This window comes from Engystomops pustulosus, chromosome 3 (assembly GCF_040894005.1).
Source record: "Engystomops pustulosus chromosome 3, aEngPut4.maternal, whole genome shotgun sequence".
NCBI lineage: Eukaryota > Metazoa > Chordata > Amphibia > Anura > Leptodactylidae > Engystomops > Engystomops pustulosus.
The window spans coordinates 25997514-26015416 of NC_092413.1; the positions used below are offsets into that span (position 1 = coordinate 25997514).

General features: G+C 38.8%; 1 protein-coding gene across 19 annotated transcripts in view; it reads right to left on the reverse strand.

Annotated features, from left to right (window-relative positions):
* Positions 1 to 17903, reverse strand: part of NRXN1 (neurexin 1) — a 1062013-nt gene that overhangs the window by 10357 nt on the left and 1033753 nt on the right. For 13 of the 19 annotated variants that reach the window (XM_072140344.1, XM_072140342.1, XM_072140343.1 and 10 more), the window contains one exon: positions 8867 to 8957. In XM_072140344.1, coding sequence (XP_071996445.1) covers positions 8867 to 8957 — 91 coding nt within the window. The remainder of the gene's footprint in view (positions 1 to 8866; positions 8958 to 17903) is intronic. The other 6 variants (XM_072140347.1, XM_072140346.1, XM_072140335.1 and 3 more) reach the window with 1 other exon arrangement.

Consider the following 17903-nt stretch of genomic DNA (forward strand, 5'->3'; position numbering starts at 1 on the left):
TATTCTGATAAGTTATCAGATGTATGCAAACATCTGCAATCTATTCTTCACTGTTCCGCGCGTATATTATCTCCCGACAAGTTATCAGATGTGAAGAACAGTGAAGAATAGAATAAAAACAGTAAACACAGGATCATTTAAGTGAAAAACACAGTGAAGAATAGATTACAGATGTTCGGCACATCTGCTTACTTGTCGGGAGAGGAGATACGCTGTCCCGGGATCCGCTCCTCTTCTTCCACTGAAGTCTCCCCGATGTCTGCCTGCTGCCCGATGTCTGCCTGCTGCCCGATGTCTCCCTGGTGCCCGCGATGTCTCCCTGGTGCCCGCGATGTCTCCCTGGTGCCCGCGATGTCTCCCTGCTGCGCGCGATGTGTCTCTGCTGCGCCAGATGTGTCTCTGCTGCGCCAGATGTGTCTCTGCTGCGCCAGATGTCTCCCTGCTGTGCGATGTCTCCCTGCTGCCGTTCCGCGTGTATCTTCCGACAAGTAAGCAGATGTGCCGAACATCTGTAATCTATTCTTCACTGTGTTCTTCACTTAAATGATCCTGTGTTCACTGTGTTCACTGTTTTTATTCTATTCTTCATTGTTCTTCACTGTGTTTGTTTAATTAAATGCTCGATCTCGAGCAGGGGAAATACTCGTCCGAGCAACGAGCCGTTTCGAGTACCTTAATACTCGAACGAGCATCAAGCTCGGACGAGTATACTCGCTCATCTCTAGTCCCATCTAATTAAGTGGGATCACCTACAAGGTTGAGGTTTTCTATGTTTGACCTGGTTGCAAACATGGGCAGGAATAGGACCTGCTCTTTAATTTGCAGCTCGGGCAGTCGGGTTGCTCATTGTTCCTGTGCATGTGGCCATAGTTAGAGGTTTCCTCACAGATTCTTGCAGAAAATAGATTCTAATGCAGCACTCCAGTAAAACACGACTTCTTTATTCAAACTTCATAAAAGCATTTCATTGGGAAAACATGCCTACGTGTTTCGAGCGAACAGGCTCTTAGTCATTTGCTAATGTAATGCTTTTATGAAGTTTGAATAAAAAAGGTAGGTTTTTACTGGAGTGCCGCGTAGGATTCACTCATCTGCTGGTCAGCAGTGTATTGCAGCGTATCCTTTGATTGCTCTTGGATTTTGGTCTTTCCGATGGTAGAGGACAATTGGTGGACTTTTTTCCTTGAGTATTTGCTTTATTTCCCCACAGATAACAGCTTCAAAAACTGAGTATCTGTAAGACAACATATCTATAAGGTCCTTCCAATCATCTTTCTTGGAAGGACCCACACATTATACAAGTAATCTATTGACTCTTTTCTACTTTCATCAGCATGTGAGAAGACCTCACACACAGATGACCATGGATCCCTTTTTAATGGCACAAGAATCTAAACGTTCCTGTCCATGTAGGGTAAATGTTACATTTTCCTACAGCGCCACCAGGGTCAAAATAAAGTATTACACATCACCCTTATTCATCAAAAAAATTATTATGTTTAATAAACAAATATTCCGAAGAGCTTTGGTATAGGACAATCCTGTATATATTGGCATTATTTTATGGAAAAATTGGGAAAGATTTATCACAGCTTCTATGAAAGGGGTAAAACAGGGGTAAGATTGTGAATACCATAAAATCGTGAATAAGCCATGTGGGCATGGAGGGGGCGTAGGGGGCTCTGTGGCCAGTGGAGGTGGCGGGCATAGGGTGTTCCCTCTCCGTGCCTGTGTTCTTTTGAAAAATAAGTGAGCTTATGTTTGCTGGTTTTCACGCAAAACTTTGGTAAGTCCGACCTGGCATAGTTTTGCTCGTCGGCCGCCCTACCCTTCATATACATTAAGAGAGTATCCGGTACTATGAAGTGGGATGCGTCTGCTATCATATCGTATGATAAATCTCTCTCTATGTGTTTTTATGTATTTTTGTTATAGTAGGAAGTCACTGGCACACAGCATAGTTTTTCAATACTTGTACAACAAGATAGTCAAAGCTCCCGAAGAATATCTCCTATGGAAAGAGCTCATGTGGTGTGAGCAGAGTCCTAATTTTTTGTTTAATCAGATTAATTTATCTTTTATTATTATTATTAGTTTTTATGTTAGTATTATTATTATTATCGTCATTATTTTTACTATTATTATTCCTTGGAGCTGTCATCTAGGGAACATCACAGACAACTTCATGTGTGATGCCGGGTGACTGACAATAGGCTTCTGAAGACACACAATGCCCGTCACTGTCTCCTAGCAGGTGGCCGCTGGCATAGATAGCAGCTGTGCCGGCTACATCTGTATCATTTAAATGCAAGACGAAAAGCATTGTCAGACATCAAACATCTCTGTGGAGAGCGTTTTTTTTTTTTTTTGTAGGTGAAAATCTAATTAAAACTAACTATATCTTCCATACTGCCGATGCAGATGCAAAATCTGCTGCAATACAGCAAGAGTTTATATGAGACCCTTCCCTGCCCGGTCCTGCATTATTTATTTATTGTAATCTTACAGATGTGGAAAATGTTATTGCCCCCACTGGCACATTACAGCATTTGAGGAAAAAGCGTATTAGAGCAGTCTGCTTTCCAAAGCGACCTAATGCATTGTTAATGCAGCTCTCACCTACTGGAGCATTAAGCAAGGCATTTCTCAATACACCAGTGGGAGCAATAAAGGCTGCTACATCTGTAAAGGATACACACTTTGATATTTCGGTAAATCTGACATGGTTTTAATCACATATCTCTGGATTTATTATTCCTATATTGTCCACATGTCCTATTAAAGTAATATACTTGTAGACAGTATTGAGTGAAATGACGCAGGGCATTGCTGTTGAATGCCATAAAAACCTCAATGTGCACTTATACCTTCTACAGAGGACGGTCCATTGGCTCATAGCTATTCCTTTCGACCCCATGTCTACGCATGATGGTTAAGCGAGTGTGCTAATCTTGTGTCAACCTTGGTGTTGACTTATCTCCCTAAATATAAGGGTTGTACAGGGGTGGGCCAGGAATTAGAATTGATGGCCTATCTTCACAATAAGCCACCAAAAGATTTTTTGATGGGGGGAAAGGTGGGAGGGGGCAACATCCAACCCATGCACTGAATAGCTGTTTGGCTCAGTTTAAACACATGGACATAGAGTTGGAAACAGTTGGCTACATCAACCTATAACCTTGTATTGCAAAAAAATTACAGTACAAGATATGACTTTTTCATAAAAAAACTGTGTTTTAGAGGGCTAGTGGGGTTATATATTAATTTACAGGACAAATGGAGAAACATTGGTTTAGACCAATCAGATCGGGACCTGATCCGAATCTTTTGAAAAATTTGGAAAAGTCTCAGCGAAGTGAATCTTGGACAATTTGGTCATCTATTATGGCTTATCCTCAGGACTTCAAAAATCATAGTTCTACAGGGATCATGTGATCCTTGTATATGTTATGTTGACATTCGATATATGTGATGTATGCCTCCAAGGCCCAGTCCATACCTTGGGTTCTGGCACAACTCTTCGTAGGAGAGTCTTTTAGGAGAGTTAAACAGAAAAGAAAAAAGGAAGGTGAGCAGAAGGTGTGCCATTCAGCTCCTCTACACCATAGACTTCAATGGACCCTCCCTTACCTTACGAAAGGCTTCTGTTATGTATAGTGGAAAGACGAAGGCTGTTGCTTTTCCTTAATAACGAAAGTTCTAACGGAACCTGACAAATACAGGTGCGTACATAGCATAACATATATTCCCAACGAGTGTCACTAAGTTGCATCAATCATCACTTAAAGGAAACCTACCACTTAGAATGGCAGGGGTAAGCTGTAAGTACCGAGCACCCGCTCAGTGTGAGCTCAGGGTGAGCTGGTGCCGGTACTTACTTTCGTTAGTGTTATAAACCGCGGTACCGCGGTTTTAACACTTTTTAAACTTTAGAGCAGAAGACACTTCGGCGCTGCGTGCGCACGATCGTGCGCGCGCCTCCATAGGAAATAGCAGAGATGTTGCGCGCACAGTCGCGCACAGCGCCGAAGCCCCTTCTGCTCTAAAGTTTAAAAAGTGTTAAAACCGCGATACTGCGGTTTATAACACTAACGAAAGTAAGTACCGGCACCAGCTCACCCTGAGCTGGTGCTCGGTACTTACAGCTTACCCCTGCCATTCTAAGTGGTAGGTTTCCTTTAAGTCCAATTATGGGAAATACAACACAATTTCTTAGTACATAGCACTTAAATACACCCATGTGTGCCCTTTATTTACTATATAGAAATATACATATTTGGTCAATGCTTCTTATGACCCCATGAAGTTGGTGAAATCTAGATTTCTAGATGTTTCTGGATTTGGTGATCCACACTATGGATTTACTTTAATTCTACCCAGCCTCAAAAGGTAAGACAATTATTTAGTGGGGGGGAATCCAGAGTTGTCATGGTGTGAATAAGGTTGGTCCAGTGATAGTTGGAATTGATCCATGCATGTCTTATTTTACCAATTGTTTACTACAATCATAAGTGGTGAGAAAGACCTGACCTCGTTGACATTGTTGGGATCTTTCGATGTAGCATTGACCGGTCTATTTTAATTTTTTTTTACTTTTTAGGTTGTTTTTGGAACCCATACTATTGGTCAATAGCTTATCCAATGGACATTTACTATGTGCCTATACTTGACTTGTAGAAGCTGGATCAATTTTATTTCCTATTCACAAATGAACCCACAAGCCACTGAATGAACATAGCACCAACAAATTGATCTAGTAACTGACATTATTCATTGGTTTATACCTTTTTTACGAATGCAGAATCTAGGTTACAATCTCCCAAGGGATGGACTTTATGAATGAATGAGATACTGTACTCCACAGTATATGGCCTCAGCCTAAAAATATACCCGGAGTGCGCCTTTAACCTAAATATACTGTAATTACATCTCATGAATAAGGCACCTATTTTGCATGTAAATTCCCACCACGCACCGGTACAGTCTGATATTATAGCACACAGCAATATAATGATCCACTTAAGGGCACATAAATATTATACAGTCAGGATTTATAAGCAGAGTGCTATGCATAATTTAGTACATTTTCCCAAATACTTACAAATGGATCCCATAAGGGAGAAATGCTCAATTAAAATTTTATCATTGCTCCATGTGATAATGAGCAACAGATGTGTTTTTATTTTTACATTTAAAATTTTAGTATTTTTGATGTATTTCTGGGTAATGTCTCATGGCTTATTCCAATTGTTATATACAGTGGGGATGTAGCTAACTTGACAATGATATCGTGCTGCAGTGTGATAGCATGCCACTTACCAGAAGCCAGGGTACCATGACATATGATTGTTATAGTATGATAAGCATATTCACCCGGGCATTCAAACAAGGGGTATTGAAGGAGCAACACATCCTCTGCCGCCAACAAAAATCCACATGCAAGGGGCCCCTTTAGGACAGGGGCCCCTGGGAAAATGCCCTGTTTGCCGCCCCCTAACGCCGACCCTGCATATGATGCTGTGTTTATTACCTATACTGTGACATCACTAGATGCTATTACTTTGTATAATAACACTGTATTTGCCCCCAGTGATATCACTATCTGCCTTATTTTTATCCTCTGATATCTCTGGGTCATTTATCTTAAGTTTTTCTAATTTTCTCCTGTTATATTTTATCTTTTTTGGCAAATTTGCGGCCAAATTTGGGACTTATTTACTCGACTAGCAAAGTTAGCCGGAGTAGAATTTTTCAGTATTGCACCTGATATTACAAGATTCAAATGTAGATCTATGAAAAAGTCGCAATTTTGACGCAAATTGAGGTAAAAAACTCACTAATAAACTCCATTCCTGATCAAGCATAGGAAGAACATTAGAAGGGATTGAGGAGGAGTTTGCGACTTATGTGCGACTTATGTGCAACTTAAAAAAAAAAAAAAAACAATACCCACAGAGTCAGCTTCCTGATATATCAACCTATAAGATAAATCAAACAAACCCAACACTCAGAATAAAAAAAAATGACCCCCAATGTGTATTGTACTGTGACATCACTTAGCTGTTTGTGTTTTCTCCGTACTGTGACATCACTATGTGTACTATCCCTGTATTTTGACATCACTGTGTGTTTTCTCTCTCTACTGTGACATCACTGTGTGTATTATCTCTGTACTGTGACGTCACTGTGTGTATTATCCCTGTACTGTGACATAACTGTGTGTATTATTCCTGTACTGTGACATCACTGTGTGTATTATCTCTGTACTGTGACATCACTGTGTGTATTATCCCTGTACTGTGACATCACTGTGTGTATTATCCCTGTACTGTGACATCACTGTGTGTATTATCTCTGTACTGTGACGTCACTGTGTGTATTATCCCTGTACTGTGACATAACTGTGTGTATTATCCCTGTACTGCGACATCACTGTGTGCATTTTCTCTGTACTGTGACATCACTGTATCCATCCTCCCTCCCTCAATAATCTGATCATGTAAGGGGCTGTAACACTTGTCCAAATCTAGTGTTATCTTCATTGTATACCCTGCATGCCATCTAAAAACAACAACCTCAATTTACTGGTGGATGGGGGCGCTAAGAGTAAGAACCCCTCCCCCCCCCCCATCAAGTGACCTTGATGGCTTATCCTAGAGAAATGTCATAAATATTCAAAACCTGTAAAAAACATTCCTTTATTTTGTATTTTTTTACGCTTTTGGTTAATCCTATAAACAGAAATAGGTATTTTTCACGCGCATTGATCCCATTCATTTACTCTGCAGAACTCGGCAGTTATCTCCGCCATTGTTCTCCACCAGAGGGTAAGTGTCGGAATAAATGTATTATGATAATCCCATTTGATTGTTGTAATTGATTACCCAGCATTTAATTGAAGTTGATGCTTAAGCACATTGGAAATCAGAGATCAGTGCACGGATCCTGCAGGCGCAATGCAATCTACTGCACAAACCGGCAACATTTAATAAGATTTATGACCAAAACTGCCTCGCCTACTTGATTTTTAAGATTCTGCCAAGCTATAACATTTTATAACCTCTCCTTTCATTTAGTTTTATTTTTTTTCCCTCATCTAATAGCGAGCTGAAGATATGGTTTGTCTATTTGTAACTTTTTATGGGACTTTTTTTATAGTTTTCTTTATACCCCTGTTAATAAAAAATAACAGAGATATAAATTTGCAGATTGCTAGAAGGATTAAGAAAATTATACGCCATTGTTCACTTATTATGATATACGTGATGTCTAAATTAGTGATTCATTGAGTAATAGAGTTGTAAAGTTGTAGGTACAATTTTTTGTTTGGGTTTTAAAGCAGACCTGTCCAAAGTATTACTACGATACCACGGTGGCTCAGTGGTTAGCATTAAAGCCTTGCAGCGCTGGGGTCCTGGGTTCAAGTCCCAGGGTCAACATCTGCAAAGAGTTTGTATGTTCTCTCCATGTTTGCGTGGATGTCCTCCGGTTTCCTCCCACACTCCAAAACATACTGGTAGGTTGATTAGATTGTGAACCCCATTGGGAACAGGGACCTATTTGTGCAGCACTGCGTAATCTGTGTGCGCTATATGAATAAAGGACTTGTTAATTACTTGCATTCCTCCAGAAGTTAATAACAGACTGTCCCACCAGAACACCAGAGGGTGTAATGCAATAGTAGCTATGGAGTTCAGTAAAAGACAGCTATGGTCTGTTTCCTGGGGGTTGTACCACCAAAAAATAAAAGTTTGATCTGGTTGGCCCAGGAACTTCAGTTCAAATTAAGCACAAATTAAACTAACAATGTCTAGGAAGCTTTTTACCGAATTCTGCATTTTATCAATTTTGTACTCCTTTGTTGTTCGAAAACAAGTAAACTGTTGACTGGTTGTTATAGGGGGTGTGGCCATACACAATTAGTGTTGACTGTGTAGAAACACTCTTGAGTCGAATGGTAACTTCCAGTTGTAAATTGATTTATAACTTTTTGGGATCTATATAAGAAGAATAGTAAAAGTCACTCTCCAAAATTGTTAGAACATTGGACAGACATGTCACAGGTGTTTACAAGTCTTATTAAAATATGAATGTTCTTTTTGGAAGGAAACATTTTTGACAAACTCTGTTTTTTTTTATTAAAGGACATCTGCCATTAGTCTACTCTGAGGCACCCCCCGATGGTGTAGGCAGAACGCCCCTGGATAATTAGCAGAATTGAAGAAAATTAGTGTAAGTCTATATCGCCCAAATAGTTGTGTATAGAGTCATAATAAAAGAAGTCCTCAGGAGCTTCTTCGTAGGACACGTCAGCCATTAGTAAACTGATGTCCTTCAAGGACTCAATGAATACCAAAACATTCTGCTCCATTTTCATTTAATGTATTAGTTGTGTCGACAGTACCTATCAGCAACCTAATTCTTTTTTTTGTACAATTTTTGCCAACCCATCTTTTACCTTTTTACTGTGTTTTATACAAAAAAGTATCTGGTGCATATAGAAAATCTCAAATTGAGCTTCCTAAAAAAAATACATGTCTGTAATAGGTGGAGAAGTAAGATAGTGAAAAAGAGGTAGCGAGACTAAATCAATCGATCAATTAGTCTTGATATGACCATACACATTCTGTAGGATATGTCTTAAATATATGAAATGTTAAGGTCCAATATTTGAGAAATTGCACCCTACAGGGATCCACTGACCCCTAGATCGGCTAGGTCATACACCCGACAAAAATAGCAATATGTTGCTCATATTCTTTTGTTTTTCTACTGGATCTGGTTTGAAAATGTGTATTTTTTTTGTCTGCATGCTAACAAGCAAGGGAAACAGAATAAAGGAAAAGAATAAAAAAAGATGACTAACCTAACCCACCTGAGCTTGGCTCACACGGATCAATGTCCTCATCATCCTCACTTGGACATTCAGCAGAGGCCACCAAGATGTCATCGGAGCTCTGCAAGAAAATGAGATATATGTAAGAACTTTCATATTCTGCTACGTTCAGCAGTTTGATGGCTGCATAATCCTGATGACTGCATTACATGAAACATAAAAAAAACATCTGTAGACTCTAAAAAATAGAAGAAACCATTATGCAAATAGATTTGATATTTAAGGCAAAAAATAATTAGCTTTTTATGAACATATACTTTATTCATGGTTAATTCAATGTAGCCTTGGGAGAAACACAATGAACTTACCAGTAGAACATCAGTAGATCTTTATCTGAACATTATATAATGGGGGGAGGGGGGTGGTCGTAGATCATGAGGCTTGTAGTTGGGTTTGTAATATACATTGAAATGGAGTCAGAAAAAAAGGCAGTCACCTTGGTTGGTTCCACATTTTTGTATCGATCTACCAATTGTTCTGATTGAATGAGAATAAATTTTGGTTGAGGTTTCTACTTGATGTCACAGACCCCCCCCCCCCGCCCCCCTCCAACCCATGGCTCCTCATCTCTTATGGACTATATTAGAGATTAACTTGACTCTCAAACAGTATTTAAGTATTGATCACCTTTATAATAGGTCCTCAATAACAGATTGGAAGTTGCATAACACCTGGCACTCCCTCTGCAACAGTTGGCAGCATTTGGACAACGCTATGGTCTCTTGACTGCTCACCAAATACATTGAAATACATTGTCCAGCAGCTGTGCCTGATATCACAGCTCTGTCTCCGCCAGTTAATTGACTCGGAACTGCAAACATTGATGATTTGAGGTTACGTCACGGTCTGTGAAGCTCAACATTGATATCCCTTCCAAAGGATGATTGCTATTCCATTTGTAAAGTACCGTATGCTATTTTTATAAACTTAGTCATTGATGAATACTATAATACAGTAACACCTAAAGCCTTCTTATGGTTGGACTATAGCATCTCTGTAGACTATTATCATATTGGAGGTACTATAAGTATAGCTTCAGCCTTTTCTGTGCTTAAATCAAGTGGTCTTGAAAGATCCAACATTTACTCGAGAAATGCTACATTCCTCTCTGTTCCTACTCATTCTAGCCTCTTGAAATACATACACACAACATATCTTTTCTATGACTCTTTTGCCAAAAATGTCTAAGACACAATCGAGCAAGGCATCATATATAATACAGTAAATCCTCAAAATATTAATTCTTTGAGAGGATCAACACATTTTCTATGAAAGATGTTTGGTTCCATCATGGACTATGTCCATGGGGCATTTTCTGTAAGTGGACCATATCTTCAGTCTTCATCTTAAATAACTAGCAGTCGATCCCTTCAAAGACATTTCACACCATAATTTGTTCACCTCTGAGGTGTAACAGGATGTTCTTAGGCCGAATGCAAAATCTGTTGCCGGTAGAAATGAGCGGACCATTTTCGTATGGGTTCGGCCGCACCACCCGGACATATTCACAGATTGGCAGCCATTATTATTGGGCTGAGGGACACTGCCAATCCAGAAATATGTCCAGGTCGAGGGGCTGAAGCCGAACAAACCCCAGGTCCACTAATCTCTTGGTATCAGGCCATCCAAGTACTAGATTATAGATATGATATTGCTGTACTTTATATAAATAAGGCTAAATATGTGAATAATACTAAGTCCGAAAAATGAAAATTATGAATATTTCTTTGTGTCGTTAAGGCTAAGACAATCAACTCTAATTAGACTTTCAATTAGGATTTAAAGATGGAATTGGTGGCTGTAAAGTCCCCAGGTTAGTTTTCCATGACTCTAGCATTCCATGTGGAACGTAGGAAGCTAGTTATATCAATCAATAAGGTCTACATCAACATGTCAGTATCACCTTCCCCACACGGTCAACATTTTTTAATGCAAATTTGCACTGGCATCAAATGCGTGAAATCTGAGTTCCTCAAACCTGATTCTGGTCTCTTCAGGCTAATGTCACATCCAATTTAATTAGTGGAAAGAGAAAGGAAATAATTTGCTAGTTATACATGCTAGATTTAATATACCATGGTAACATTGTAGCGTGTCGTTCCTTTCAATCCCATGATTGACATGTCTAGGCCGCCATCATTTTTCATAGGAAAAAGACATTTTTGTCAATTTCTCTTAACGGGTACAATAATTTCCTATTTTCGATTACGTTCATATTATAAAGAATGACAAATAGACCTCGTTTCAGACAACAAGTCATCATTCCGTTGATAATAGAGCCAGCGCCTTTATATTACAAAGGCAATTTCTTATCCTTTTTTATCTCATCAACAGTGTCTCAATGAAATATTCGGTATCGTTCCTGAAATCTCCACATTCGAAGTTCTGTAATAAATATTTAAGTATTTGTTGAGTTTTTTCTCCGGCTTCATCACTAAGGAATACACTCGGTGGCTGCTCACTACTTAGGAGCTTATTTTATTTAATGAGACATGTTTACTGCATTGTGTTTGTGGTATATAATTAAGAGTGTAACTGGAAGATAGTATGCTATAGGTTATCACAGCAATATCACAGATTATACTATGAAGATAAAACACCCCACCATGAGCTCTGTTTTATAATATCTACTGTCCTACTCAATGAATGCTCGGATGACAAAATATAGGCTAATCTTATAGATTATTTTAACAAGTACAGGGTTAAAGCACAGGACACCCCTTTATATCAAAATTGAAAGGTGAAATGAAATATCCGAATACACCAGTCAGTAATGGATGAGGAGGACTATATTTTAGACTATGTCTGGGATGTGACGGCCATTTTGAAAGCCGCAGTATTGGATGAAGGTTGAGTTTTTCCAAAGGAAAGGTGGTTATCTAGTATATCAAAGGAGACCAGTATTGTCTCTGAAATTAATTGCCAATATCAACTTATCCAATATTTTCTGTTGTTTAAAAGTTATGACGGCCATTTTGAAAGCAACCGTATTGGATCAAGGGCGAGTATTCCCAAAGGGAAGGTGGTTATGTAGTATCAAAGAAGACCAGGATTGTCTCTGACATCAATTATCAACCTATCCAATATTTTCCAATAAGTTATGAACACATAGATTCTCCAGAGATTCTCATGTGAGTTCATAATGGTTGAATCCATGGTCTCCAATGTTGTATTGGAGCATTATGGACAATCCAATGAACATTGTTAAATAGCTTTGCATGATAGGGAATTTTGACAAAACAATTATGGCCTTGATTGACAAGCTACATGAAGAATTTCCCACTGGAAAAACTTGCCCATGATACAATATGGTGGTTTTCAAGATGGCAACCATGACCAGTAAATATCTAAACGATAGGTACCAATACTGGGGAATTTGGATTTGTAATTTTCTCTTTGATATCTAAAATAAAAGGCTATCATGGGGCTTTTGACTCTGTACAATAATACTATAATATAGTCAATATATAACAATAATGGATTTAGTCCTTTAGTTACTTATTACTCCTCTTGGTTCAATATATCTAGAAATATATGGAAGAAGTTGGCAGGATTTTCAAAAGAACATAGTTCGTCGATACACTTTTGTATGTGTCTATGTTTGATCATCTAGTGATTGTGTTATGGGTCCTGTAACCTTGTAAGGGGGTTTTCTAGCATGTTGTGAAACTTTATTTATAGGGGATAAATGTGTTTGGTGGGAGCCCTATTGATAATTCTGGAAGTACACATCCCTATGTGGTGAGTTGTAGTCGAGCATATGACTTTCTGCTTCCTTCTAGATGAATGGGGATACAATATAAAATAAAGCATGTGCTCAACCACTGCTCCTTCATAATAGGAGCTCATATTTTTTTGATCTGGGGTGGCCCAAGAGTTGAGCCCCAAGAAACTAAACATGTGATACCCATCCAGTGGATGTACGAAGAAGACAAGGCCAAGGCTGCCCAGTGGAAACACCTAACAAGGTGGGTTGTAAAGCCTGGGCCTCTTGATATTGGTAATAGGAAGTATGGCACACTCCAGGTCCAGTATAGAATGCAGGTTAGATTGAATTCCATGGCTGGCAATGTTTCGGTGTCTTTGCATCTTGTCAAGATATACAACCGTGTTCAATGAAACGTTGCGAGTTATGGAATTACGTCTTACCTTAAAGGACATCTACCACCAGGATGATGGATTGTAAAAAAAGGCACACTGACATACTGGTGTGTTCCCCCTCTGACAGGATCTGCTCTTCTCTGATCTTCTTATGCCCTTGTTTTTAAGAATAAAAGGCTTTTAAAAATATGCAAATGAAAGCCTATGGAGCCTAGAGCCCCCCAGGCTCATGTGCATAATTTTAAATTCCTTTTTTTGTAAAAACAAGGGCCTAAGAAGCTACAAGAAGAGCAGATCCAGTCAGAGGGGGCACACACCAGTATGTCAGTATGCTTGGTTTACAATCCTTCATCCTGGTGGTAGATTCTAGATTGCTCCTGGAGTGTTGTATTATTTCCCATGTCAACCAGTGGATGTATTATAAATGCCTATTGTGAGAAGATTTTTTTTGGCATTGAAAAATTGTTAGAAAAAATATAACTGCAGATCAAAATCAAATATAGAAATGCAGTTAAAGCCTTTTGTTTTCCCCAGAGACCTAGAATGATGAAGAAAACGGGGAAGGAAGCTCGATCTGCAATATAGCAAGGAAAACTGTTAAGACAAATGTGTTTGCTGAAATTATACTTGTCAATCAGCCGGCGACCAGAAAACATTATAAATCAAATCTGAGTATTGTACCTTCTAAAATAACATTGTACAGTCTACTGTAATGTATATAGAATTTCTCTTATCAAGTCGCAAATCGTTTCCTGTGATGCTGCTTATATTTCGACTTGGTAGATGTATATTCTTGTAATAATGCGCAGATGTGTCCACCTTTAAAGGGAAACTATTGAATTGTTCATGGCCTCACTTTCTTATATGAGATACTATACTGTATATCTTGATTTTACATAGTTTAACACCTTGCAGGTTGCCTGATCCCACCGAGTTTCCCAAGACTCTTAGACTGGGTATGAAATTTATCGGTTTACCTTTCATAATATTCTGTCAAAGAAAAATTTGTTCAGAGATTAAAGATCTTTCATGAGGAAGAAAGATGTGTCAAACACAGACAAATTCTGTCTTTTTAGCATTCCCTATTAATATTAAAAATCGCCCGTGTAACTATAAGATTGACTCCAAAGGCAAATGCAAATGAGCAGAGAAGTCTTGGAGACAAGTCATGTTAAGAGGCTGGAAGAGAAGTTTCACTTTAGACACCCTTATCTTGAGCTCTATAGCACCTAGAACTATGTTTCTAGTGTCATTTTAAAGAAGAGAATTTTAGGATACTGGTTCTACCTACAGATAGTCCTAGACAGTAATTGGATTGATTGCTTGTACAGTATATTGTGTTCTATAGCCCTTTGAAGAACTATCCTAAAAGATGGGATTCTCAACTTTAAAAGGTTGACCACTTTACTTTATTTTTATGTTATGTTTGTGTAAATATGGACGGCAGGATATTAGGTAAGTTACCAATATACATATATTAAAAGTTTTTCACTGCTTTCTTTATATGTTGAGTGAAGCCTCCTGTCTTTTACCTCATCAGCCGGACATTCCTGACCATAAAATGTCCGCAGATGGAGGGTCATGTGATCTCTAACAGTCCATGAACAATCACCCTGCCAGGATCTTATGATAGCATTCAACAATATAAGATCAAAGTCCTGGCAGGGCGATTGCTCATGGATGGTTAGAGATCACATGACCCTCCATCTGCGGCCATTTTATGGACAGGAATGTCCGGCTGATGAGGTAAAAGACAGGAGGCTTCACTTTACATATCCAGAAAGCGGAGCAGAACTATTACTAGATGTATATTGGTAAATTACCTAATATCCTGCCCCCCCCCCCGCACACGTATTACAAAAAAGAGGAGCTAAAGTGACCAACCTCTTTAAAATCAAGGTACTATAGATTCCGAAATAGTGGCACCTGAAATGATGCTCAACCTCAAGCCTCCAAAAGTGACTTCATAGCTCATTAGCATATAACTTTTGAGTAATTTTTTCCCGGTAAATGGGGAAGCTTTAGCGTAAAAATGGAAAAGCTTAAAATAATATTTCATGCCCTAACTGGGGGCACTGGTGGTATAGAAGCTTGTGCCTGTGTCCCTTTAAAATAACAATACAAAAGTTCTTCAATAAGTTAAGTATAAGTTAAATGTGCCATGTTACCCACATACTGATCCTGAAGGTACACAGCGCCCTAAGCTAATAATCATTAATAGTAGAAGCAAATCAGCTCATGGAGCTCTGCTGCCAAATCCCCGCACTTAGCTTCATCAGACTGAGCACAATCTGTTATTAGAGCCCCTATTATCTACTCCAATGTAGATGAATGTGAAATAAAAAATAAAAAAATCAAGCTATTATTTCATTTTTTTTCTAATTTCCTGATTAATGTAAAAAAACACATCTAGTAAATTCATGATCTGTAAGGTTGAGTGCACACTGGATGAGGGTGATTGCTGTGGGTTTGTCCAAATTCCAAATTCCATTGGCCATCACTGCCGGTATCCTGGTGCTTTCAACCTTTACATTACAAAGGGTAAATGCAACAGTGAAAAACCATAGAAGAAACAGTGTGATCCCATTCCTTTCAAATGATTGTCTGAAGGACGGTGTGCATGACCCCTTATCCTCTTAAATTTGACCAAAAACCCTAACCAAACCCCAAAAAGACAATAAAAACACAAAGTTCAGAATAGGATTTAACTACTTTATGACTATTGCATAAAATTCAGGATTAGCAATCAAGTGTTGTAATCTTATAATAAGGAAATAAGTGTAAAATAATTCCTTTACAGTAAAAATTTGGTCCATATGTTAAATAAAAAAATTAAGAAAATGAGTTTCTAAAATGACCTTTTGGTATAAAGCAAAGTATGACATATCAAATAGGTACAGCTGACAATAGCCAAAATTTTACTCTACTTTACATTTGACAAGTTATAGTTATTGGCTCAAAAAAATTAAAGTTCAAATGTAACATACAGCTCAAATGGTAATGTCCATAAAGACTTGACTTTACACTATACAATGAGTAGCTCTCTAGAAAATAACTGAGCCCTTCCAAAAAAAATTCCTTTAATAGTTGGCTATGCCAATGATATTCTATAGATGTCTTTCATGACGCAGCAATAAACTTGTACAATGTGTATTCAATGTACCCTTCATTTTTCATGTTCTGCTTCATCCAAGTGTAACATTTACATAGTTCAAAGATATAGAAAAACACAAAGAAATAAAATTAGAATCCTGTCAGCAAATGATAATAAATAATAAAATGCCATTGAACCTTTCCATATGATCATCCACTATTTATATTCTTTGGATTATACCTTATATACTCGAGTATAAGCCTAGTTTTTCAACACAAAATTTGTGCTCATAAACCCTAACTCGGCTTATACTCAAGTCAACTAAAAAAATAAAGTCAAAACTCACCTTTCTGACATCATCTGACATCATAGGTCCTCTTCTGTCTGAGACAGAAGAGGACCTATGGGGGACGTCGGAAAGATGAGTACAGTGTTATTTTTTTTCCTACTACAGGGGCTGGGCAGGCTGTATGCTACAGGGGTTGGGCAGGCTGTATGCTACAGGGGCTGGCAGACTGTAACCAATGCATTTCCCACCCTCGGCTTATACTCGAGTCAATAGGTTTTCCCAGTTTTTTGTGTTGAAATTAGGGGTTTCGGCTTATACTCGGGTCGGCTTATACTCGAGTATATACGGTAAGTATTTATTTTCATAATTATTGTATTTATTACATTACAATAGATCAAAAAAATAGTCATAATTCCTGGAGCACAGCTAGGAATTGTGACTATGTGCAAATAATCAGGGCCGGTTCTAGACAAAGTGGGGCCCTGGGCAAAACTTAAAGTGGGGCCCCAAAATAAAACTATTTTATGACCAGTCACAGTCAGCAAGAGGCTCCCTTTAATATGGTAAAATAAACTGTAATTTTGGAGAATTTTATAGGAGATAGATGAGATTAATGGGTAGCATGGTGGCTCAGTGGTTAGCACTACAGCCTTGCAGCACTGGTCAACATCTGCAAAGAGTTTGTATGTTCTCTTTGTGTCTGCGTGGGTTTCCTCCGGTTCCTCCGGTTTCCTCCCACACTCCAAAAATTACTGGTAAGTGGATTAGACTGTAGCCCATTGGGGACAGGGGCCAATACTTACTAAAAGCAGACACTTGTCTGTGCCTAAGTGTTAGGAAAATGGAGATATTAACTGTTAAACTGCCGTTGGGATTGATTTTTTATATATTAAAATGGCACCTGATATTCTTACTTTAAACCTGAATATCTCTGGATCCATGGCACTTAGAAACACAATTCAAGATTCATTTGAAAGAAGAGATTCTCCTTCTTCTCTTTACAGGGGGCCCTGGGCAATTGCCCCCTTTGCCTACCCATAGCGCCGGCCCTGCCCATAATCTCCATGCCATGTGGGCTTTGACGGGTGTGAAATGGGCCATGCTGGTCTAAAGAATAGGCTGGCATGGGGCTCTATGTCCTCACACAAGCCCGTGCTACTACCTGGTGAAGGTTAAACGGCAGGGCCTGGTATAGAATTGTGTGGTCCCACAGTCAGTCACCGAATATACTGAGAGGCAGGGGCCTCTGGGTATATGCAGAGTGACCAAAGGGAATGGTATAGAATTTAGGAGTTGATAAATCCCCCTCTAATTGTGTATATGGCCTACAAGCTGTCTTCTGGATGGTTATATAACTTTTGCTACAACTGTTCAGGATAGCTGCTCATTCCGACTTTCTAAACCTCCAAAAGATTATTGGAGGTTGTCTGATACAAAGGGGAGGAACATCCTGTGCTGGGAACTCTTATCTACTAGGAGGGTAGGACACTCCACTTTAAGGGCCCCATGCAAAGTTATGATTG